Source organism: Ooceraea biroi, chromosome 5, assembly GCF_003672135.1.
Source record: "Ooceraea biroi isolate clonal line C1 chromosome 5, Obir_v5.4, whole genome shotgun sequence".
In the NCBI taxonomy this organism is placed as follows: domain Eukaryota; kingdom Metazoa; phylum Arthropoda; class Insecta; order Hymenoptera; family Formicidae; genus Ooceraea; species Ooceraea biroi.
This window is the reverse complement of record NC_039510.1, coordinates 94,193-112,319: the sequence shown is the minus strand read 5'-3', so window position 1 is coordinate 112,319 and position 18,127 is coordinate 94,193. Positions and strand designations below refer to the sequence as shown.

At 41.0% G+C, this 18,127-nt stretch overlaps 2 protein-coding genes across 9 annotated transcripts in view; one reads left to right on the top strand and one right to left on the bottom strand.

Annotated features, from left to right (window-relative positions):
• Positions 1–8,608, top strand: part of LOC105283077 — a 28,318-nt gene extending 19,710 nt beyond the window's left edge. For 5 of the 8 annotated variants that reach the window (XR_003406567.1, XR_894629.3, XR_003406565.1 and 2 more), the window contains one exon: positions 790–7,576. Coding sequence is in view for 1 of the 8 variants with exons in the window: in XM_020032892.2 (XP_019888451.2) it covers positions 790–866; positions 3,525–3,621; positions 4,243–4,460 (392 nt within the window). In the remaining 7 variants the exon portion in view is untranslated. Of the gene's footprint in view, positions 1–789 lie in introns of all 8 variants that reach the window. The other 3 variants (XM_020032892.2, XR_894632.3, XR_003406568.1) reach the window with 3 other exon arrangements.
• Positions 1–18,127, bottom strand: part of LOC105283081 (neurogenic protein mastermind) — a 138,683-nt gene that overhangs the window by 116,752 nt on the left and 3,804 nt on the right. The window lies entirely within an intron of this gene.

The following is an 18,127-nucleotide window of genomic DNA, read 5'->3' as shown; positions in this document are numbered from 1 at the left end:
CCGTGAAATATAGTCATAGCTGCACGTCGATGGTCGATTAAGCTCGATTTACCTGAATATTATCTCCCTAACACTATAGACTGATTTCAATTAATTGGAAGAGTGGAAACACTAAAGGGGATAAGAGGGCACGCGAGGTATTCAGACACTCAACCCGTTCAATATTTTCACTTTCCAACCGTTCTTTGTTGAAGCAAACAACGCACGTAGTCGATCCACGTGATTTGATGTTTTTTTAACTCCGGTCGCAATATATTCGCGATTTACGCGAACAGGCAAAATTATAAACACTTAATCGAGATGTTCCACGTAAACTCAGCGCGTTCAGTTTTCTACGTTGGAAACTGCGGCATCAAAATTCGAAATTTAAATCTAAATCTGCCTAAATTATGTCGGTTTCAGTAGCTACTAGTGCATTGGCACATCAGAATATCGCGTAGAGAAGCTCGCGTTGATTCAGTGACACTACTGTCCAAAGAAACCACGAATTCGGAGATCTATCCCGGCGGATAAACCGCACTGAAGTCAATTTGGTGCCGGAGTTACGCACGCTTGGAGAACGAAATTAAACAGGCAAATCTAATTTTCCCTCGGCGATACGGACGCGTCGCAAGACCGCAAGCCTTCTCTATTTCGCGAGCGGTTCCTGCTTCTCCTTCAATCAACAATACATTAGAAAAAAAAACAGATAAAGCTTAAAAGTTAACATTCGGAAAGAAAAGCGTCGGTTTTGTTTTTTGCGTTTCGAAACATGATGAAATATTTAAATATTTCGTTTCTTGTTTCCAGATTCCTATTCCCGATGTATAACATCATGCGCGATGGATTATATAACAGGCGACAAACTACACTTGATAAGTATTTCGGTACTATACTCGTTATCGATGATTAATCCATAATCTGATATATTGTTTAGCTGCAACATGCTTAGGATCAATAGCACACGCGGTTACGCTACCATGAATTTCATCGTGTGTTCCAACCTTGTTTAATATCCAAGATAGACGAGCTTTCAGCAGTTTTGCAGAGACACGTTTAATTATATAATATTATACATATAACGCTCATTTAATGGTGAATGATGCTTCTTACTTTAGCATAATTACAACATATTCATGGAAGATAATTACATGTAATAATATTAAGCCGATTTTCTAATAGATTTCAAAGCCGTAAGACGACGGTTACATAATGACTTTTTTTTATTAACAAGCTATTCTCCCGTGAGTTAAACGAATGAGCAAGCAACAAACGCATATGACAGGCGGCATGAAATATATGTGTCACTCGTATGAAATATATGTGCCTCGTCTATCAAACGTTTCTAATGGCTAAGATTATTTCGTTCTCGTGCTGCTTCCGTCTCAATATGACACGAATGAACGTGCGATGAGTACGATTTAGCAGCGTTCGTACAACGACTGCTAAAGTAGGATGCCCGCGAGCGGTTTGTTTAACGATTTATAACATGTACACGATACAGTGCGAATTACGTAACACGATAAAATCACAAAGATACACGGGAGGATGTGCTATCGCGTTACTCGTTTCAATATTTCTGTAGCTCGCGCTTGACACAGGCTTTTAAACAAAATTTCTGTAGTCTTTATCCAAATGGATAAAACGGATAATACGATTCGCCATTTCACATCAAAGCGAAATCAACAAGGCGTGCACTAACATGTATATTGCAGGATCTTGGTGAATTCGACTGTTTTATGAAAAATATCTGGCAATTTATATGTAGATTAAACATTTCATCAATGAAAGAATTGACAGTTTACGATTGAGAGTGATAATCTCAGTTGTCCCAATTCTAAATGGCCACTTTGCGATCTCACGCACTGCCACAACAAAAATATACAAATGTTTGATGTACGTATATGTATCATTGGTGCTTTCTCTTCAGTTTGTTGCTACAGCAGAGAGAGAGAGAGAGAGAGAGAGAGAGAGAGAGAGAGAGAGAGAGAGAGAGAGAGAGCGTGTGTGTGTGTGAGTGTCAACACAACCTTCCTAACCAACCCTCTTCCTAGCACAGTGGCAACACAGCCCCGACCCTCTACTCTATCCTAAAGTTACATCACACTGTAACTATAGGCGCGCTGCTATCATTGAATCAATAAATACCTGCCTGGTTGTGTTGGGGACACTTGGCGGGTCAAGCTCGGCTCTCCGGGCTCTCGAGAGTGCCTAACGATACGATAACCGCTTAACCCTTTAACCGCCATTGCATCGGAAAAGTGTCTAGCGATGCGCGCTCTGAGGCCTTTTACGAGTTGTTGATTAAATGACGCTTGAGAGCCAGCGTCGTTTGACAAACTGCAAAATGGTTAATACGACACGTCAATATCGGACTTTAAAAGCAGAAGCCGATAAAAAAAGAAGAAATCAATTTTTATTTTTCTCAAAATGTATTTTTTCGCAATTGTCTAGCGTAACAGGAGTTCGAGTTACCTTGCGGACAAATTATCTTGAGCATTCGGCGTATTACCACACTGTGATATGATGTCGAGTGGTCGCGCATAAATTGAAACTGCCAAGCTTTTATGTCACCCAGCAATATGTGCCAGATGCATTAGGCGCGTTCGCGTAATCGATAGACGGGTTTCGTAATTGCGCAAGGAACGTTTTACATAACGAATCAGATTTTTATCGTCTCGTAATGCGTCGCGACGTATATCCCGGTGTTTATTCAACTTACTTCTTTTTCATTCTCTTTTTCCTTTTGTTTGTTGCAATTACATATTCAATTGCCGTGAACATTAAAATCTATATCGTAAAGCCGTATATTCACGCGAATAATTTACACTGATCTTTATTAATTGGACATTTTATTTAATAATGTATAAGATATCTTTCTTGATGACGAAATGTGGATATATATCTGCTTCCAATATTTGCTAGTGAGCAAACAACGATTTGAGGATCACTGCCAAACCAGCACCCTCAGTACGGTGAACCCTCGCTTTCTTTCTTCTATCATCCCCTCGTACGCTGCCTTATCCAGCGGCAGGATACTACGAAATCAAGCTGCGGCATTTGCTACCATGTGAATCGTGTACGAAGCTGTCCAACCCTACCTGGGCATAAAACACTGCCACAGACACCATATGGTTATGAGCGTGGCTTTTGTATGGTGGTTTAACCTCGTTTTGCCAACTTTAAGACCGCCTATCGCAGGAAACGACGTCGCGAGCAGGCACGTAAAAATCGAGGACTGGGTCAATGATCATTTTCGTTGTTGCTGTGACATACGCGATTTATCGAACAGTAGACTCAATTCGGCGCGTATCATAATTGAAAAATTATCGTTATGTTGCATAATCACATCATATTATATAATATAACGCATATCCAACAAATAATTCTTGGAAATACGTCTTAAAATGTATCGCAAACGGCCAAAGTATCCTTTAGGAGTACTGCATAAGAGAAACGCCAAAAAGCGCAGATAAGATCGCGAGAGAGACGGTTCTTAGTCAATGACTTATGTCTTATTCTGCATTTTTCTCACGGATTTCCAGAGACAATCGAGCAGACTTGGGCAATCAGTGAATGGATCATGCAAGATGTCGAGTAACGAAGTTGACGAAATCGTTCATATAGCAGAGAAACAGCAATGTAAGAAAAGTGACGGCACTTAATGAAATAATTTCATCGATCTCGATTCTACGCACGCTGGACAGATGATTCGCGAGTGAACCGAAGGTAGAATTGCGAGTTTATAATCAAGTATGGACAACTACTCGGACACACGAAATTAGTTCAGAGAAGGAGATCATATGGAAATTCTCTGATAGTCTCATTAACGCAAAACAACGTAACATGTAAATCGAGTAAATCTTACGTCTAATAACATCCGCCATTCCTGAAACGGCCATTGACTTAAAAAACGACGAATTGCCATATATAACGTCACATCGATGAATCAGACATGTGATAATGGGTAGCATTATATGTTGCAGTCAAGTTAATGCTTAGTTAATGAGAGTTTTTGACAAGTTGAACTTTGACACCAAAGTCAAACCGAAGAATTACAATTTCCTAATCAAATGCCAACAGACGTTTACTTTATCGTGGTATTATCCTCATTATTATATTAATTGATTTTTTTGGTGTGTGTACTAGCTCCTCTGTTATCCTACACAACAGAGCGCGGAACAAACAGATCCAAATACCATTACACTTACAATTTCGAGGATTAATCAAGAAAAGTAAATGTATTCATTATTTTATCTACAGCTTGTTCGAAAATCACCAGGAACATGATTCAACTCATCTTCCGCCTGCATTACCGTAAGATGCAGTTGAAAACCGCTGCAGAACACTCAGCTGGAGCTCTGACACGAGGTACTTCGCCGAGAAGAAAAGAGACGACGAGACGGCAACAGCGCGGCGCTCGACGGACGGGTGGCACCGCTTCCACGCGCGCGCACGCGAGCGAGGAAAAACAAGGATAAAAGAGAAAGAAAAGGAGCAAGAGAGAAGGAAATGCGTTGAGTGAGAGAGAGAGAGGCACATGTACGCAACGTGCGTATATTCGTGTATTCGTGTATTCGAGACGAGGGAGAAGGGGAGGGAGGAAAAGAGAGAGAGAGAGAGAGAGAGAGAGAGAGAGAGAGAGAGAGAGAGAGAGAGAGAGAGAGAGCCCATATGTTCTCACGCAACAGAGAGAAACGGAGAAATGCACAGGAGAGTGCATTGCGTGAAATGTACCGCGCACGTACGCATCCGCACGCACCCACACACGCGCACGCGTATCCTCAGTGAATCTCTCTTCTGCAACCTCCCCTCCTTCGCACGTTCCACATCTCCACGCGCGATTTTGTAGCAATTGGTAAACCATCCGACGACACGTACGAGTCGCATCTGGCTCGGATGCGTTTACGCGACTTCTATACGCGTCTAGTCGTCGCGAGAGAATTCGGCGCCAGGAAGCCGAGTAGAATGACGATGCACGCACGAGGGACATTTTTCGAAATGTATATATCTTTCACGATATTATTTGGTTATTGCATAGTTATTTAAAGATGTATCTTTACAATTATACGCTTAAATATTAATATTTGAATAAAGCCAGTGCACGTAGGCGCACCTTTTGCACGGATCTTTGTTATACCGCTCGTCCACAAAGAGCGGAGAAAGTTTCTCGTGCGAGTCACGCAAAAGCGCGGGGGAATCGCTGAAGACGACGGATGTGCAACGCACGTTGCACAACATCCGTTTTTACCAAAGTCGTCGATTATTTAAAAAAAGGAAGGAAACTGCGGGCACCGTGATTATATTACGACGAAACCGAAGGGTTATTCATTAAACTATCAACCATTTTCGTGCCAAAGTAATAAGAGTTGTAATTTTACGCCGAGTAACCTGGTTTGATTCCACTTGACAAAAGGAGGGTGTGTATGCATATATGCGAATAAATATAACTAAAGATCGCAACGAATTATCATATGTACTTTTACGCATTGCCCGATCCCGATTTTTTCTCTTCTTGTGGCAAAAATGGAAAAACAGTTGTCACTGATGAATGATCGTGACCTGATTATTTAGAAACAGGAGACAGGTGCCAGATTCTTAAAATCCAGATATACATGAAATATGCATGTCATGTTATCTTAAAACTGTAATGAGTCGTTGGGGAGTGAGTTATCAGTTTTTCTTTCGGACAAGATTAGTATATGTACAAATTGATTGTTCTATAACGGAAGTGTCACGAACCGATATTAATACCTGAATTATTTTCTAAAGTGTTAGTCATGTAAGAGTAGAGCGAAACAGGGAGTCTCTTATTTATCATTCAAACGATAGTTTTGTAATCCGTGGTGCATGACTGTTTCTCGATCTGCATGCGAAATTATTAATATTGTCGATAAATGCTCAGCGTAAACGTGAGCATGATTCGCGCATGGATCGACGATCATTTTCACCTCGTATGTACGATCGTCTAACTCGACCAGCGATACGTTTAAAATTTCATGACGGTTAATAAACTTTACGCAGACACACATATGTTAATATTACCGAATCGTTTCATCGCACTTTGTAATTATGTATGTGAATTTGGAAACAACAAATTGATGAATGCGATGATCCTACTGTCTGTAATGATTCGGTAAGTAAATTGCTTTAATTTGTGTCCAATTTCATTTAAGGAAAAAACTTTGTTAATTGATAATTAAATTTGAAATCTCCTTTCCTTCCTTTAGGTTTCCTTGTGTTTTCAGAATAACGTTACGAAATAGCAATTATTATAATTGCCTAATCAACTTACGAAACATTTCGCACAAACTGCATCGAAGTCGTGCATAAATTCAGTCTCAAAAGAGATTACATGTGTATGTGAGGAGATTCTTTTTTCTATCCCATCTTTTTCCACAAGTGTTGCACATAAGATCCGTGACTGCGATGGAAGAGAGAAGATGAGAGAGAGAGAGAGAGAGAGAGAGAGAGAGAGAGAGAGATTCAAGATCTAGACAATTGCATTATTATTCCGATGGTATCCCGTACAATATAATAGCGATACTCTTTCTACCACTTTTCGATTCCATCAGGAGAATCCAACTCGAGCCCGAAGTAACAAAGGACTCACGCTGGGCCATTCGAATTTTAGGCTGCATTATCTACACACGTGAATTCTATTTTTTCCCTTCGCGCGTTGTTATGTCGAGAAATCCCAACCAATGGCTTCTAAACTGCGGGTTGAAACCGTACGGTCAACGGCCATTTTCCCCCAAACTAGATCGCATTAGAACACGTGTAAAAGTGCCCTATATACATCTTGTGCGTTTCCTCATTTAATATTCATTGAAGGCGATTTTTCTTTGATGTATGTATGCGTCGACTACCACGACTAGTCCTCGAAATCCGAGATACTCTTCAGCTCGATAAAATTCTAATCGAGTCTCGAGCTCCTAGAACCGTTTCAGCATCGAAGCTTTGTTTCAGGTTCGTCATCGAACCTAAATATCTAAAGAAATATCTGCAGCAGGCGGCATGTTAGCTCAAATGCAATTTTTGCTTGCCGCCGGTTTTACACTGGGAAAAAAAAAAAAAAAAAAAATTGTTCAACGAAAAAAAAAATTATTTGACTTAACAAAATGCTGCGGTCGGATACGTTCAAATAAATGTCAATGTAATAAGAACTAAATATTTTGTTTAATGGTTACGATATTTTTAAATTTGGTCCAACCAAATTTAGTTATTGCAGACAAAATATTTATTTAATTCTACAGTATATTTAATTGAAGAGAAATTGTTGTTTTGATGTTTTGATGACTCATAAAATAGCATTAATTGAGATAACAAAAAGATGTGTGTGTCAAACAAAAAATAATGAAAGAACAACAAAATCTATGTTTAAAATAAGGATGTAGTTTTTTCGTTCGACTTCATTATAGTTGAAACCTATATAAATCAATATTACCGCGAACGTTATATTTTTTCATTTAACCAAGGATATAGTCAGAGTGACAAAACGTAGAGTAGGACGAACTTTATGTTTATTTAACACAACACAATATCCTTTTAATGAAGTGAAATATTTTGTTTATTTTGTAATAAATTAAATTGAATGAACTATCGTTCTTGCTAGTCCAAACCATTCACGAGTTATATTAAGTGTGAAGACGTCTTAGTTCGACAAAATATTTGTTTCTTCAGAAAAGTCATTTATTCATGTAACATAAAAAGTATTGTCGAAAGCTAACGAATTTATTCGATTAACCATTTAGGCATTTCATGATATCAAAGTTTACTTCCTATGATCAAATGAAAGGTAACAAGAAAAAATATTTAGTTAATTGGAATTAACATTTTTTTGGAATAATTAGCTATTAAAATACGGTAACCAAATATTTGATTCGAATGACTTTATATTTTATATAGTCTTTAATTTATTACGACCAAGTTGGTTACACACATGTATAGTGAAGCACAACGTTTCGACCACGACTTTATATTATTATTGACTTTATATTATTTTCGCGTGCACGGTTTTCCGGATGGTTATTTGTAAGGTGATAACGCAATGTTTCTTGCGAGAACGTCACGCCTGGCCTGGCCATCTATCGGTCGATGCTGACTGGGCAGTTAACTATGTCTATGTAAATTAGATCTCAAGCCTTTAACTATATATATTCTCAAAGAACTGAATATTACAATGTTAAACCAAACAAATTTGGTTTTATTTTAAAGATGAGTTAGAATTAAATAAACACTATATATGGTCAGAATTACTTAGTACTTTTGGAAAGTTGAGTAGTTCACTTTAACTAAATAAATGTTGATTTAACGTTGTTAATACGTTTAACATTACCAGTCCCAAATTTTGTTAACTCAAAATATTAACAACCTTATTTTCCAACAAACAATTAAGTTGTATTGTCTGAAATATATTACCTTTCAAAATGTACATTCAGTTAAAGTAAGTAAATATTTAAGCTTATCATAAACTTCAAGTAATAATTGATTGGGTCAGTCTTACCTAAGAATTTTTCTATACAATGCAGAATGTATACTTACTTAACAAAACATTTGGTTGTCTTGAATATATGTAATTTATGAAAACGTCATTATCTCATATAATAAAGACACAGTCCATTCAAACAAATTCTCCCATTTAAAACAATGAAATATTTGTATGTCTGATATAAACGCATTTAGTTAACTTCGTGAGACTGTCGAAATAAATATAACGATGTTGGTAACTGATTTTTCTTAAAGGTAACCAAATGATGATAGTCCCGTCAACTAAATGAAATGGTTGAACCATTTTTTTCAACTAACATTGAACAGTTTGTTAAATAGACTACAGTTAAGTTCGGTTGATTAGAAAGTTGTTGCATTAACTAAATCTTCAAACAACTAAATGTGTTTAGATCGTTAAACAAAATTTTTTTTTCAGTGTACGATTATCGAGTCGAGGATTTCTAATTAGAGTTAATACGCGTATGTGCGTGCGGCAGTGCGCGGTCGGCGACTGCATTATCGCTGGCGTATCCGTAACTTCATCCCGCGCGCATAACGTTTCGTCATCTCGATGCGCGATGGATTTCGCACTTTTTCGCTATTAAAACGCGCATCGTCGCGCTAGACACGCGGGTAATGAAAGTCGCGCAATAGAACACCACGACGGCCGCACCTGGCGCGGTAAATCGCTACACGTCGGCGGCAGCGTAGCGGTCCTTTTATTGCGGGACATTTATTTTCCGTGTGTACGATCTCGGGAGAGTAGACTCGCGCGTTCACGCCGCCTTCGGATGCATCTCAAGCGAGCACGTTTTTTTTCCTGTCCAGAGCTTCGACTACCGTGCATAAACGACACAAACACCTGTGTTTCCTTGATCGCCACAGCGGATACGGTTAAATCAATGAGTTTACGTTACGTTAAATCAAAGTGGAAGAGGCGATCGAGCAAACCGATCGTCTGCTATCTCCCATTCGCGTTTTGAGGCAAGCCGGTGTCCCTTTTCGCGCTGCACAGATACCGTATTCACGGGCGCACGCGGGCCATCTAACTTGTACGTGACTGGCCAGATTAAACCTGTCGCTCATTACGCCCGCTCTCGAGAGCGAGCCATGTGTCCGCGAGAGAACAGAGAGCTGAGACGAGATACCCGCTGGAATGCACACAGGGTCGGATGGACACCGCGTTTAAAGCTCGTAAAACTTGCGTTCGTATCTCGTACGCGAGATTGACTCGTATAAAAACAGCAGTCTATATATAATTTTTATAATGTGACGCGCTTTATAGTACCGGATGCTTTCCTGGTAGTAGATGAGGCGAATCGATCTTGAGCCAGCACTGCAACGATACTACGAGCAACGTCGCAACAAAATGATGCATCATAAACGACCCGTGTCCGCATCTTTCTATGACGTATCGTGAACTACGCGCATATTACCTTACTCGTGCTGAATAGTTAAAAAGCTTATTATAGAATATTATCGTTAAAGGCCGAGCGGCCAAAAATCGAGGGAGAGCCGATCACACGACGAACATACGCTCGGAAGCATCTCGGGATCTCTGGAAAGATTCAAGGCCGCAGGAAAGGGATCGCCCGAAGCCATTCGGCAGTATGCGTCATACGTACGGAATGTAACACCCTCCGTCTTGTCGGAGTGCAGCCGTAAGGAGGCAAACGTCTCGGCGGCTATTATGGGTTCGACCGGTCGACGCGACGCCTCGAACGTGCCGCCAGATCGACGCGTGTCTGGCCCGTGTTTCGCGCATCGCGCCCGTAAAGAGAGAGAGACGCAAAGATTTTTAGGGACCAGGTCCACGCCAGGCGGAGGTTTGCTCCCATGTTTATTATGTGCCGGAGAGGGCCACCCAGAGCCGCAGCAGCAGAGAGAAAGAGAGAGAGAGGAACCCGTTCGCTCGCGACGATCGCCGAGACGAACGCTCTCGCACACGTACAAATGAGAGGCCCGAACCCACGCATGCACGAACGCACGCACTGTACAAGCGCTCGTTTTCGAGATCTCGCCAATGACCCACGAGACGAACGATTCTCGGAACGGCGGATGCATTTCGAGGCTTTTGTGCATCGTCTTTGCGCTCCGGTCAGAGTTCTGGAGGAAGATCTCGGTGGAAGACTTCGTGTCCGGACACTTCATGATCTCGTTCGAATCTCGTCTTATGGAAGTCATCGTTACGATTCTTTCTCGATCTCGAAACGACGAAATTGTACCGCGAATTTTGCGTAAGATGATTGAGTTCTAATTCTCATGTCGATTGCAGATCTACGTGCAACGTCTCTGGACGTGTTTGGGTAAATCCACGGAGTGACTTAACGTGAGAAGGATGATCATCCCTCGTTTTACTGCCTCCGCCAACGATGCAGATAGCCGACGTGCACGCCTCACGAAAGCTCTCGCGATTCACCGGCTGCGCGGTAAATGTGATTACAACCGTGCTCGCGATTTGCTCGTAAACATAATCAAGCCAGGGCAAGATCGCGTTCGACTCGTTCCGCGCTCGGCATGTTCGGCGGAACTGCTTGGGTGGTCGGAACACGGCCACGAAATTCCAGCCCTCGGCGTTCCGAGAAGGGTCCGTTACATATCTCATCGCGTAACATCCTATCGGCATTTCCCGAATCCCGCGGGATGCACCGGGGCGTTTCTATCTTCGTTAAAGCGATCAAGAGAAAAAGAGAAAACCACGAAAGTGTCTCGCTCGACGTGACAGTTGCTTTCATCGGCGCTTAATTCGGTGTGAAAGTATTAGATAATTCAGATAAAATTACGTGTAAAATATTTTGTATATTCTCCGATGCAGCATACAGAACGACTGACTACGTTAAGTTACAAAGTGATATTTCACATTAATTATCACGACGAGAACGTTGTCTCTCTCGCCTGGACGCGCGATAACGTGCGACTACTCGGGAATTAACGATGATGTGGCATTCGATGCCGTATTATCTCGCGACGTTTTAACGCAAACTTGGAAACTGCGAAACGAATGAAGGATTGGTAGCCCAGCGATTTAATTGAATTCAAAGTAGCGATAATAAAATGTCGCGATATTCTGGTAATGGTAGCGTCATTATCGCGCTTAAAGCAGCTGCTGCCGAACTACAACTCGTAGAGTGTAATTACATGCTTCTCAAGAGGTTCGTACGATTTCGCCGTGCACGTTCTCTCGTGCCGAGAATTTTCAAAGGCGCGATAATAGACATAATAACACTGATAACACAGACAGCATTCCAAAAACGGCCACTTGCAGGATTTTATCTACCGATGTGCGATAATTTGTGTTTTCTCAACGTCTCGTCGACAAGGCGAACTTTTGTGTCTTCTGGTAATGGTAATTTGTATCTTCTGGAAGCGCTTCCTTGAACGCTATTCGCGAGCTCGCACGCATATACAATATCCGATTATCGCGCAAACATCGCGTTGGCCGATGTAGCCTTGAAATTCTGCGAATCGAACACAAGGCAATCTGCATTTCACAAAGATAACGCTTCAGCGAATCGCTGATGGCGATGTAGTTTTATCGAGGCGAAGCTGTTATCACCCCTATCAACAAAACTTACTCGTTGCATGAAAACTAGTCCATGCGATTTTTCTGCGGTATTCGAGAGCCATTACGTAATGGGTGACAATCCAAGACAGTTATTCGTAAATTATGCAGAAATTATTCGTAACTTAACGTACTGACTTATAAATCTATATAAAGCTGTTGCGACACCAGCAAACAATCCTCCCAATCATTCGAAATATTCCTTTTAATTTGTCAGATGCGTGATATTCGTTACGTACCAGATTAATCTCATGTGGGTCAAGTGTACTCGGCGTATTCTTGTGTATACTAATCACAAGCGGCTCGATCACTCGTATCTTTCTGCCTGATTGATAATACACCTTTTTTTAATTTAAATTGCAAATCTACACAGCGTGCTGCTAAGATATTATTTTGAATCGTAAGTTTTGCTTTGAAACTCTCGTGTTGAACTTGCATGCTACACCTAATGAACCTAACGTTGAGCTACAACGACGAACAAGTGATTGTTGTGAAAGCACTCGATCGTTATCAATTCACGGTTATGAATGGCATTCCATCAAAATTTCGTTCGTCATCGTCATCACAAGTGACGAGAGATGAGAACCGCTGATGTGCGCACGATCCGGTCAATCGGCAGTGCTCCCGCGCTTTGCGGATGCACGACGCAAATCGCACATGTAGAGAAACGTAGCGTCTCTTGTGGCTCTTTCTTTTGTCGTCGATTGTGTCCCGTCAACTTGTCGTCCAAGGTTGAGCGGCACACACCGATTTGGCGGAGGCGCGTTCGCGATCGCGGCCGCACGCGCTCGTGTAGGTGGGACAAAAGTCTGACTGACCTCCTTCTTTTTTCCCTTGCCCTCGCGGCGTCATCTTTCCCTTTCGTTTCATGGCCGCGTTCATCGGCCGCAGCGAGAATCTGACAGCGTTTCGTTAACTAAAAAAAAATCATAGAGCTGTCGCGCATGTATCGGCATCCAGTTATTCAGTTTTGCTTTCTAACGACCAGTACTTTTGTACTTTTGAATTAAACTGTACCCACGTCCTAGTTTTCTCGTCTTCTTGTAACTGTGTACTCTGGTTCTTATTCATCTAGTCGCGTGCGAAGGGATATGGATATCCCTGATGTATCTGGATTTTCTATTATAGACCAACTGAATCAATTCGGCATATTTTCCTGAGGATCCGTAAAAATTAATTTTACGGATGGAATAAATCGATCTGCTAATAAAGAAAGCCGTGGCTTGAAATTATGGTTAGAGGACCCGTGTCCTTCGGCGCGGAAAATTAAGAGCCGGACGCGAAATATCCTTGAGACCAACCTACGTGTAAAAGGCTAGGTCCGCCTAGCTTTTAGCGGTCACACCAGATCCGAGCAAAACGGAGAAATATCATCCGGCAAATCGGATTCTGAACCGACACCACGGAGATGAGTATAACTGGGATGCCTAGTACCTCAGGCCTGTACGGTGTCCTAAATTGTCGGTGGGCGTCCGACTAATGGATCGTAATGAGAGTTGTCGGACCAGCATAATGACCATGTTGAAACGAATGTTGAGTTCTGCCAATCGGCTTGAAGGGAAACATTCTTGATAGGAAAGGGATAAGCGCGCGCGTGCATCGACTAGCCAAAATAAAAATTCTCTTTCTGACGAATTACTTATCCGTTTGGTCGGTAAAACTTGCAACCAACTCTCGCGACCGGTGTGAACCTGGCACCCGACTTTAACGAAATGAAAATTCTCGATCATATTTTGTTTGTACCTCGTTTGTACCTGTTTGTACCATAGAGATATAAGAATAGAGTGCGCGAGTCATATGCTAACGCGTAAGCGGTTACGATATAGGAATAGAAAAGGAACGCTGCATGTAGGCCCCTCTGTCCTTCTCAGTCGCGCACACAGTCTTCCCATATCTGCACATGCGCAAAGACAAAGACAGAAGGGGCCTTTTTGCAGCTTTCTCTTTCTATTGTTATATCGCTTTTTCAACTCGCTCACGCACTCTATTCTTATATCTCTATGGTTTGTACTATCCTTCGTTTCGTTTGCCTCAACAGTTTAAAAAATATAAGAGGTCAAAAAATAGCCAGCACCCAACTAAAAGATATTCGAATTTCAATAATGCCATTCGAAAGAGAGATTCGTTTGTACCTTCAGGTATCACCTTTTAAATTGGTTGTACCTCAAAGGAACCGGAAGTACAGCAGTTTCAAAATTCCCTAAAGTATTATTACGTAACTTTGTTATTTGTAGAGATATTTGAAAACGGCCAACGGCATTCGAAAGAGCATCGTTTATACCTCAAAGCAACCAGAAGAGATATCTCAAAAATTGACGAAGATACCTCGTGGACGTATTTTTTCAAATTTTTAAAAGTTTGTACTTCCGGTTCCTTTAAGGTACAATTACGATTTGAAAAGAGGTACAAACGAGTACAAACGATGCTCTTTCGAATGCCATTGGCCGTTTTCAGATATCTCTACAAATAACAAAGTTACGTATATAATAACACTTTGGGGAATTTTGAAACTGCTGTACTTCCGGTTCCTTTGAGATACAAACGATTTAAAAGGTGATACCTGAAGGTACAAACGAATCTCTCTTTCGAATGGCATTAAAATTCGAATATCTTTTAGTCGGCTATTTTTTGATCCCTTATATTTTTTAAACTGTTGAGGTACAAACGAAACGAAGGATGGTACAAACAGGTACAAACAAAATATATCGAGAATTTTCATTTCGTTAAAGTCGGGTGCCAGGTTCACATCGGTACTCTCGCGTAATATAATACAACGTTTTGTATCATAATTGCTTTGTTAAAAAAAAATCCTTCACTAAAATTACGAAACATTCTTTAAAACCTCGATTTTTGTTTGATATCCAAAAATTAAATCCAAAAACCATTGGGAAATTGTTTTCTTCATTATCGGTAGTTATCAAATATTTAACATAATCATGACATATACTATTGAAGATATATATAAAAACTTAGCTCGGCATTTAAAGTTTTAAGTATCAGAATAAAATTGATTTTACAGAACGATACAATGATACCAGCTGAAGTGATCAAAAGTATGAAAACTGATCGTATCATATAACAATATTTTAACGTTAATTGTATAGAGTGACGCCTTACAATGAAATGCATCAAGGAACTATCAGCTGTCAGTTGAGCACCTTCTAGACACGAGTTGCTCGATCAAAACAACAACTGCCTCGCTATTCGAGTTGAGCATCACTGCGACTGATCTTGCCGGTCTCGTTCGCCGCTCGCAAGTGAGTCACTCCCGAGGTAGCGTCGGATAAGAATGAACGCGAACAAATAACCTCGAGTTTCTCTTGTGCCTGTGCATCGCACCGACCGACTGTTCCCGTTGCGATCGCCAATTTGAGAACCGCTGGCATGATCCTAGCCTGAGTGGAAGCATCCTTCGCGTCGCCAGCCACAATCCCGTCTGACACGTGTCATACGAGGTGCAGGCTGACTTTTGAATAAGAACGATTCGCAGCTAAACGACTACTCGTGAACGCGCAATCAAGAACCGATCTCATTACTCGAGCATGAAATAACAGCGTAATCATTTTCATATTACAAAACGACATGAAATAGTAAGACAAACTTTACAACTTGAATAAATTTGTCATCTATTAAGTCAGGTAAAAGCTCGGTTGTTTTCTGAGTTTTGATAAGTACAATGTATTATTTATAAGATAGGTGAAATTCTTGTAACCTCATGAAAATAACAGAGCCCAAATAGAAAACGAGTTCTGGAAAAGGACAACTTTTTCTGAAATATCGTACATTGAACAATGATCTAGGCGGAACTGATAAATTTCTTCATCGAGAATGCACGTTGTTTTGATGGTTTACTTACAATGACACATCCGCAATGTCCTTGCTTGTAGAAACTGCGCTATCTCTTTTCTATTATGTTAATTAAAGAAAAAAGATTAGGACTTTTTAATAAAAAGCATTTCCTTACATCAATCAATTTATAGTGAGTACCACAGAAAAAATGCACAGACTTTCACGATGTACGAAGCTAACAGATATCGACCCTACGTTTCTACAGAATGATTGTTCTCCAACTCGACAGATAAATCGGGGGCACACGAGTCGAGCGGGAGTGTCGAAAGGAGCGGCTCGCGTTCAGGATCTGGTTCATCGCGGTTTAGTCTTTTCGGCGGAAATCGCGATTCTCATAGCTTTCCCCCGCAATCGCGGGCAATCCGCCGTTCCATTGTTCACGCATTGACGGTGTTACGCTGCGATTATGAATGAACAGAACGCAGAGGCACGCATCGCGACCTGGACACGTGCGCGAACTAACTCGGCGGAACGAGAGGAGAAAGAAAAGCAGCACCTTGGTCCGCGAGGAGGTGAGATCATTTGCGATTATCAGGTGATCCTGTTACATCACATCCGATACTGTTTCCCCATTGATTCTCTCCCGTTTCGTACGGTCTCCCGTTCGCGTTCTTCGTCTCGTATACACGTCGCGTTCGCCGTGTGATAACGCACTATCAATCGGAGCGATATCGCGAGACCGAAGCATCAGAATGGCGCGGCACAACCACCAAACCAACTTCGTTTCGTTTCGTTTCGAGTTCGAACGACGAAATGACTTGGTGGTCGATCAAGTTCTCTTAAATATTCTTACTCTAATTCAATTAAAAAGAATTACAGTACGAAATCAATAAGGAGGAGGAAAACGCATTTGTAATTGAAAAAACGAAAGTTATGCCTGGTAACGTTGAGGGGTGAGACGTAAAAGCCTGGGATGCCAGGTAAGAGTACGGTGAGAGATAAAAGTGCAATATCTTTGGATTTCTTACTCAGCAAAAGAAAAAAAAAAGAAAGAAAGAAGATATCGCCTCTCACACGCAACCCCAAAAAGCCGATATATCTCCGTTACGTCAAGTTTTTATTAATCCCTTCATTAATATAACCGTAAGAAACGAGCATGCAACGTACGGTACTCCGCAGGCTACTACTACGTTTTGAACTTCCGCATCAGGTTCATTGATAAGACGTTGCCGAGATCCCTCTTTCATATTATATACCTCACACCGCGGGACGTTTCGTACGAGTTAATTATATCAACTTGGTAACAGTTTCGTGTGACGCGAGTGCGTTACCTATCACCTTTACGGCTGACGGGGATTCGTAGGACGACCGTGTACACGTCACGTTACACATACGACACACCGATGACCCAACGTCATCCGTTCTGCGTGGAAGTTGTTATCGTTCATCTTTACGCCGCACGCGACATTTATAAAGTGCACCCCGGTGATATTCACGTCTACGTATTACTTAATATCGCACGCTCTCTCTCTCTCGTGTGTCGACAACGTAATCGTTACGGCAAACAAAACGTGACGTTCCGTCACACTCGGCTTGTCGATCGCTTACAACAAATTATCGCAAGTTAGGCCTTAAGACGATTTCCGATTAATTCAATGAACTGCAACGTGTCGTGAGAAATCAGCAAGTATCACGCGAACCACGTGCGAGTTTTCCATCTATTGGGTCAGCCAAAAAGTTGGATTTTTCCGTCAAATTTTACTTTATCGCATTCACTAGAAACAAATTACTCACTGACCAAGCAATCATCACCGTTGTCTACGATTCGACATTATTATCTATGACACAATGTCAATGGATGTTATCAACATTATTGCCTGTATTACACGTAAATTGATTGGAAAAATTTTTCGGAATCGAACTTTTTGACAAAACTTTTGACCAATATTTTTGACTAGGGAAACGCCTGTCAACGCCAGGCGTTATCATTGTTGAAATTAAAGATTTCAAGAATTTTCTCATTACCTGGGGGTGAACCCCTATCACCATGCGAAATTTGGTGTTTCTAGCATGTCAGGAAGTACCCGATCAATTCAACGACAGACAGAATAGGGATTTTATATGTATAGATATGTAATGTTACTCGAAAATATGTAATAATCTTTGCCATATATTATAGTATGTTTTGTAGAAAATATAATAAAAAGAAATGTGCTATACTCATATCTTTATATCAATCTACATATTTTGATCCTTCGCGTGCAATTTTAATTCGAAATGTGCTAGTTGATCGCAATGAAATTATTC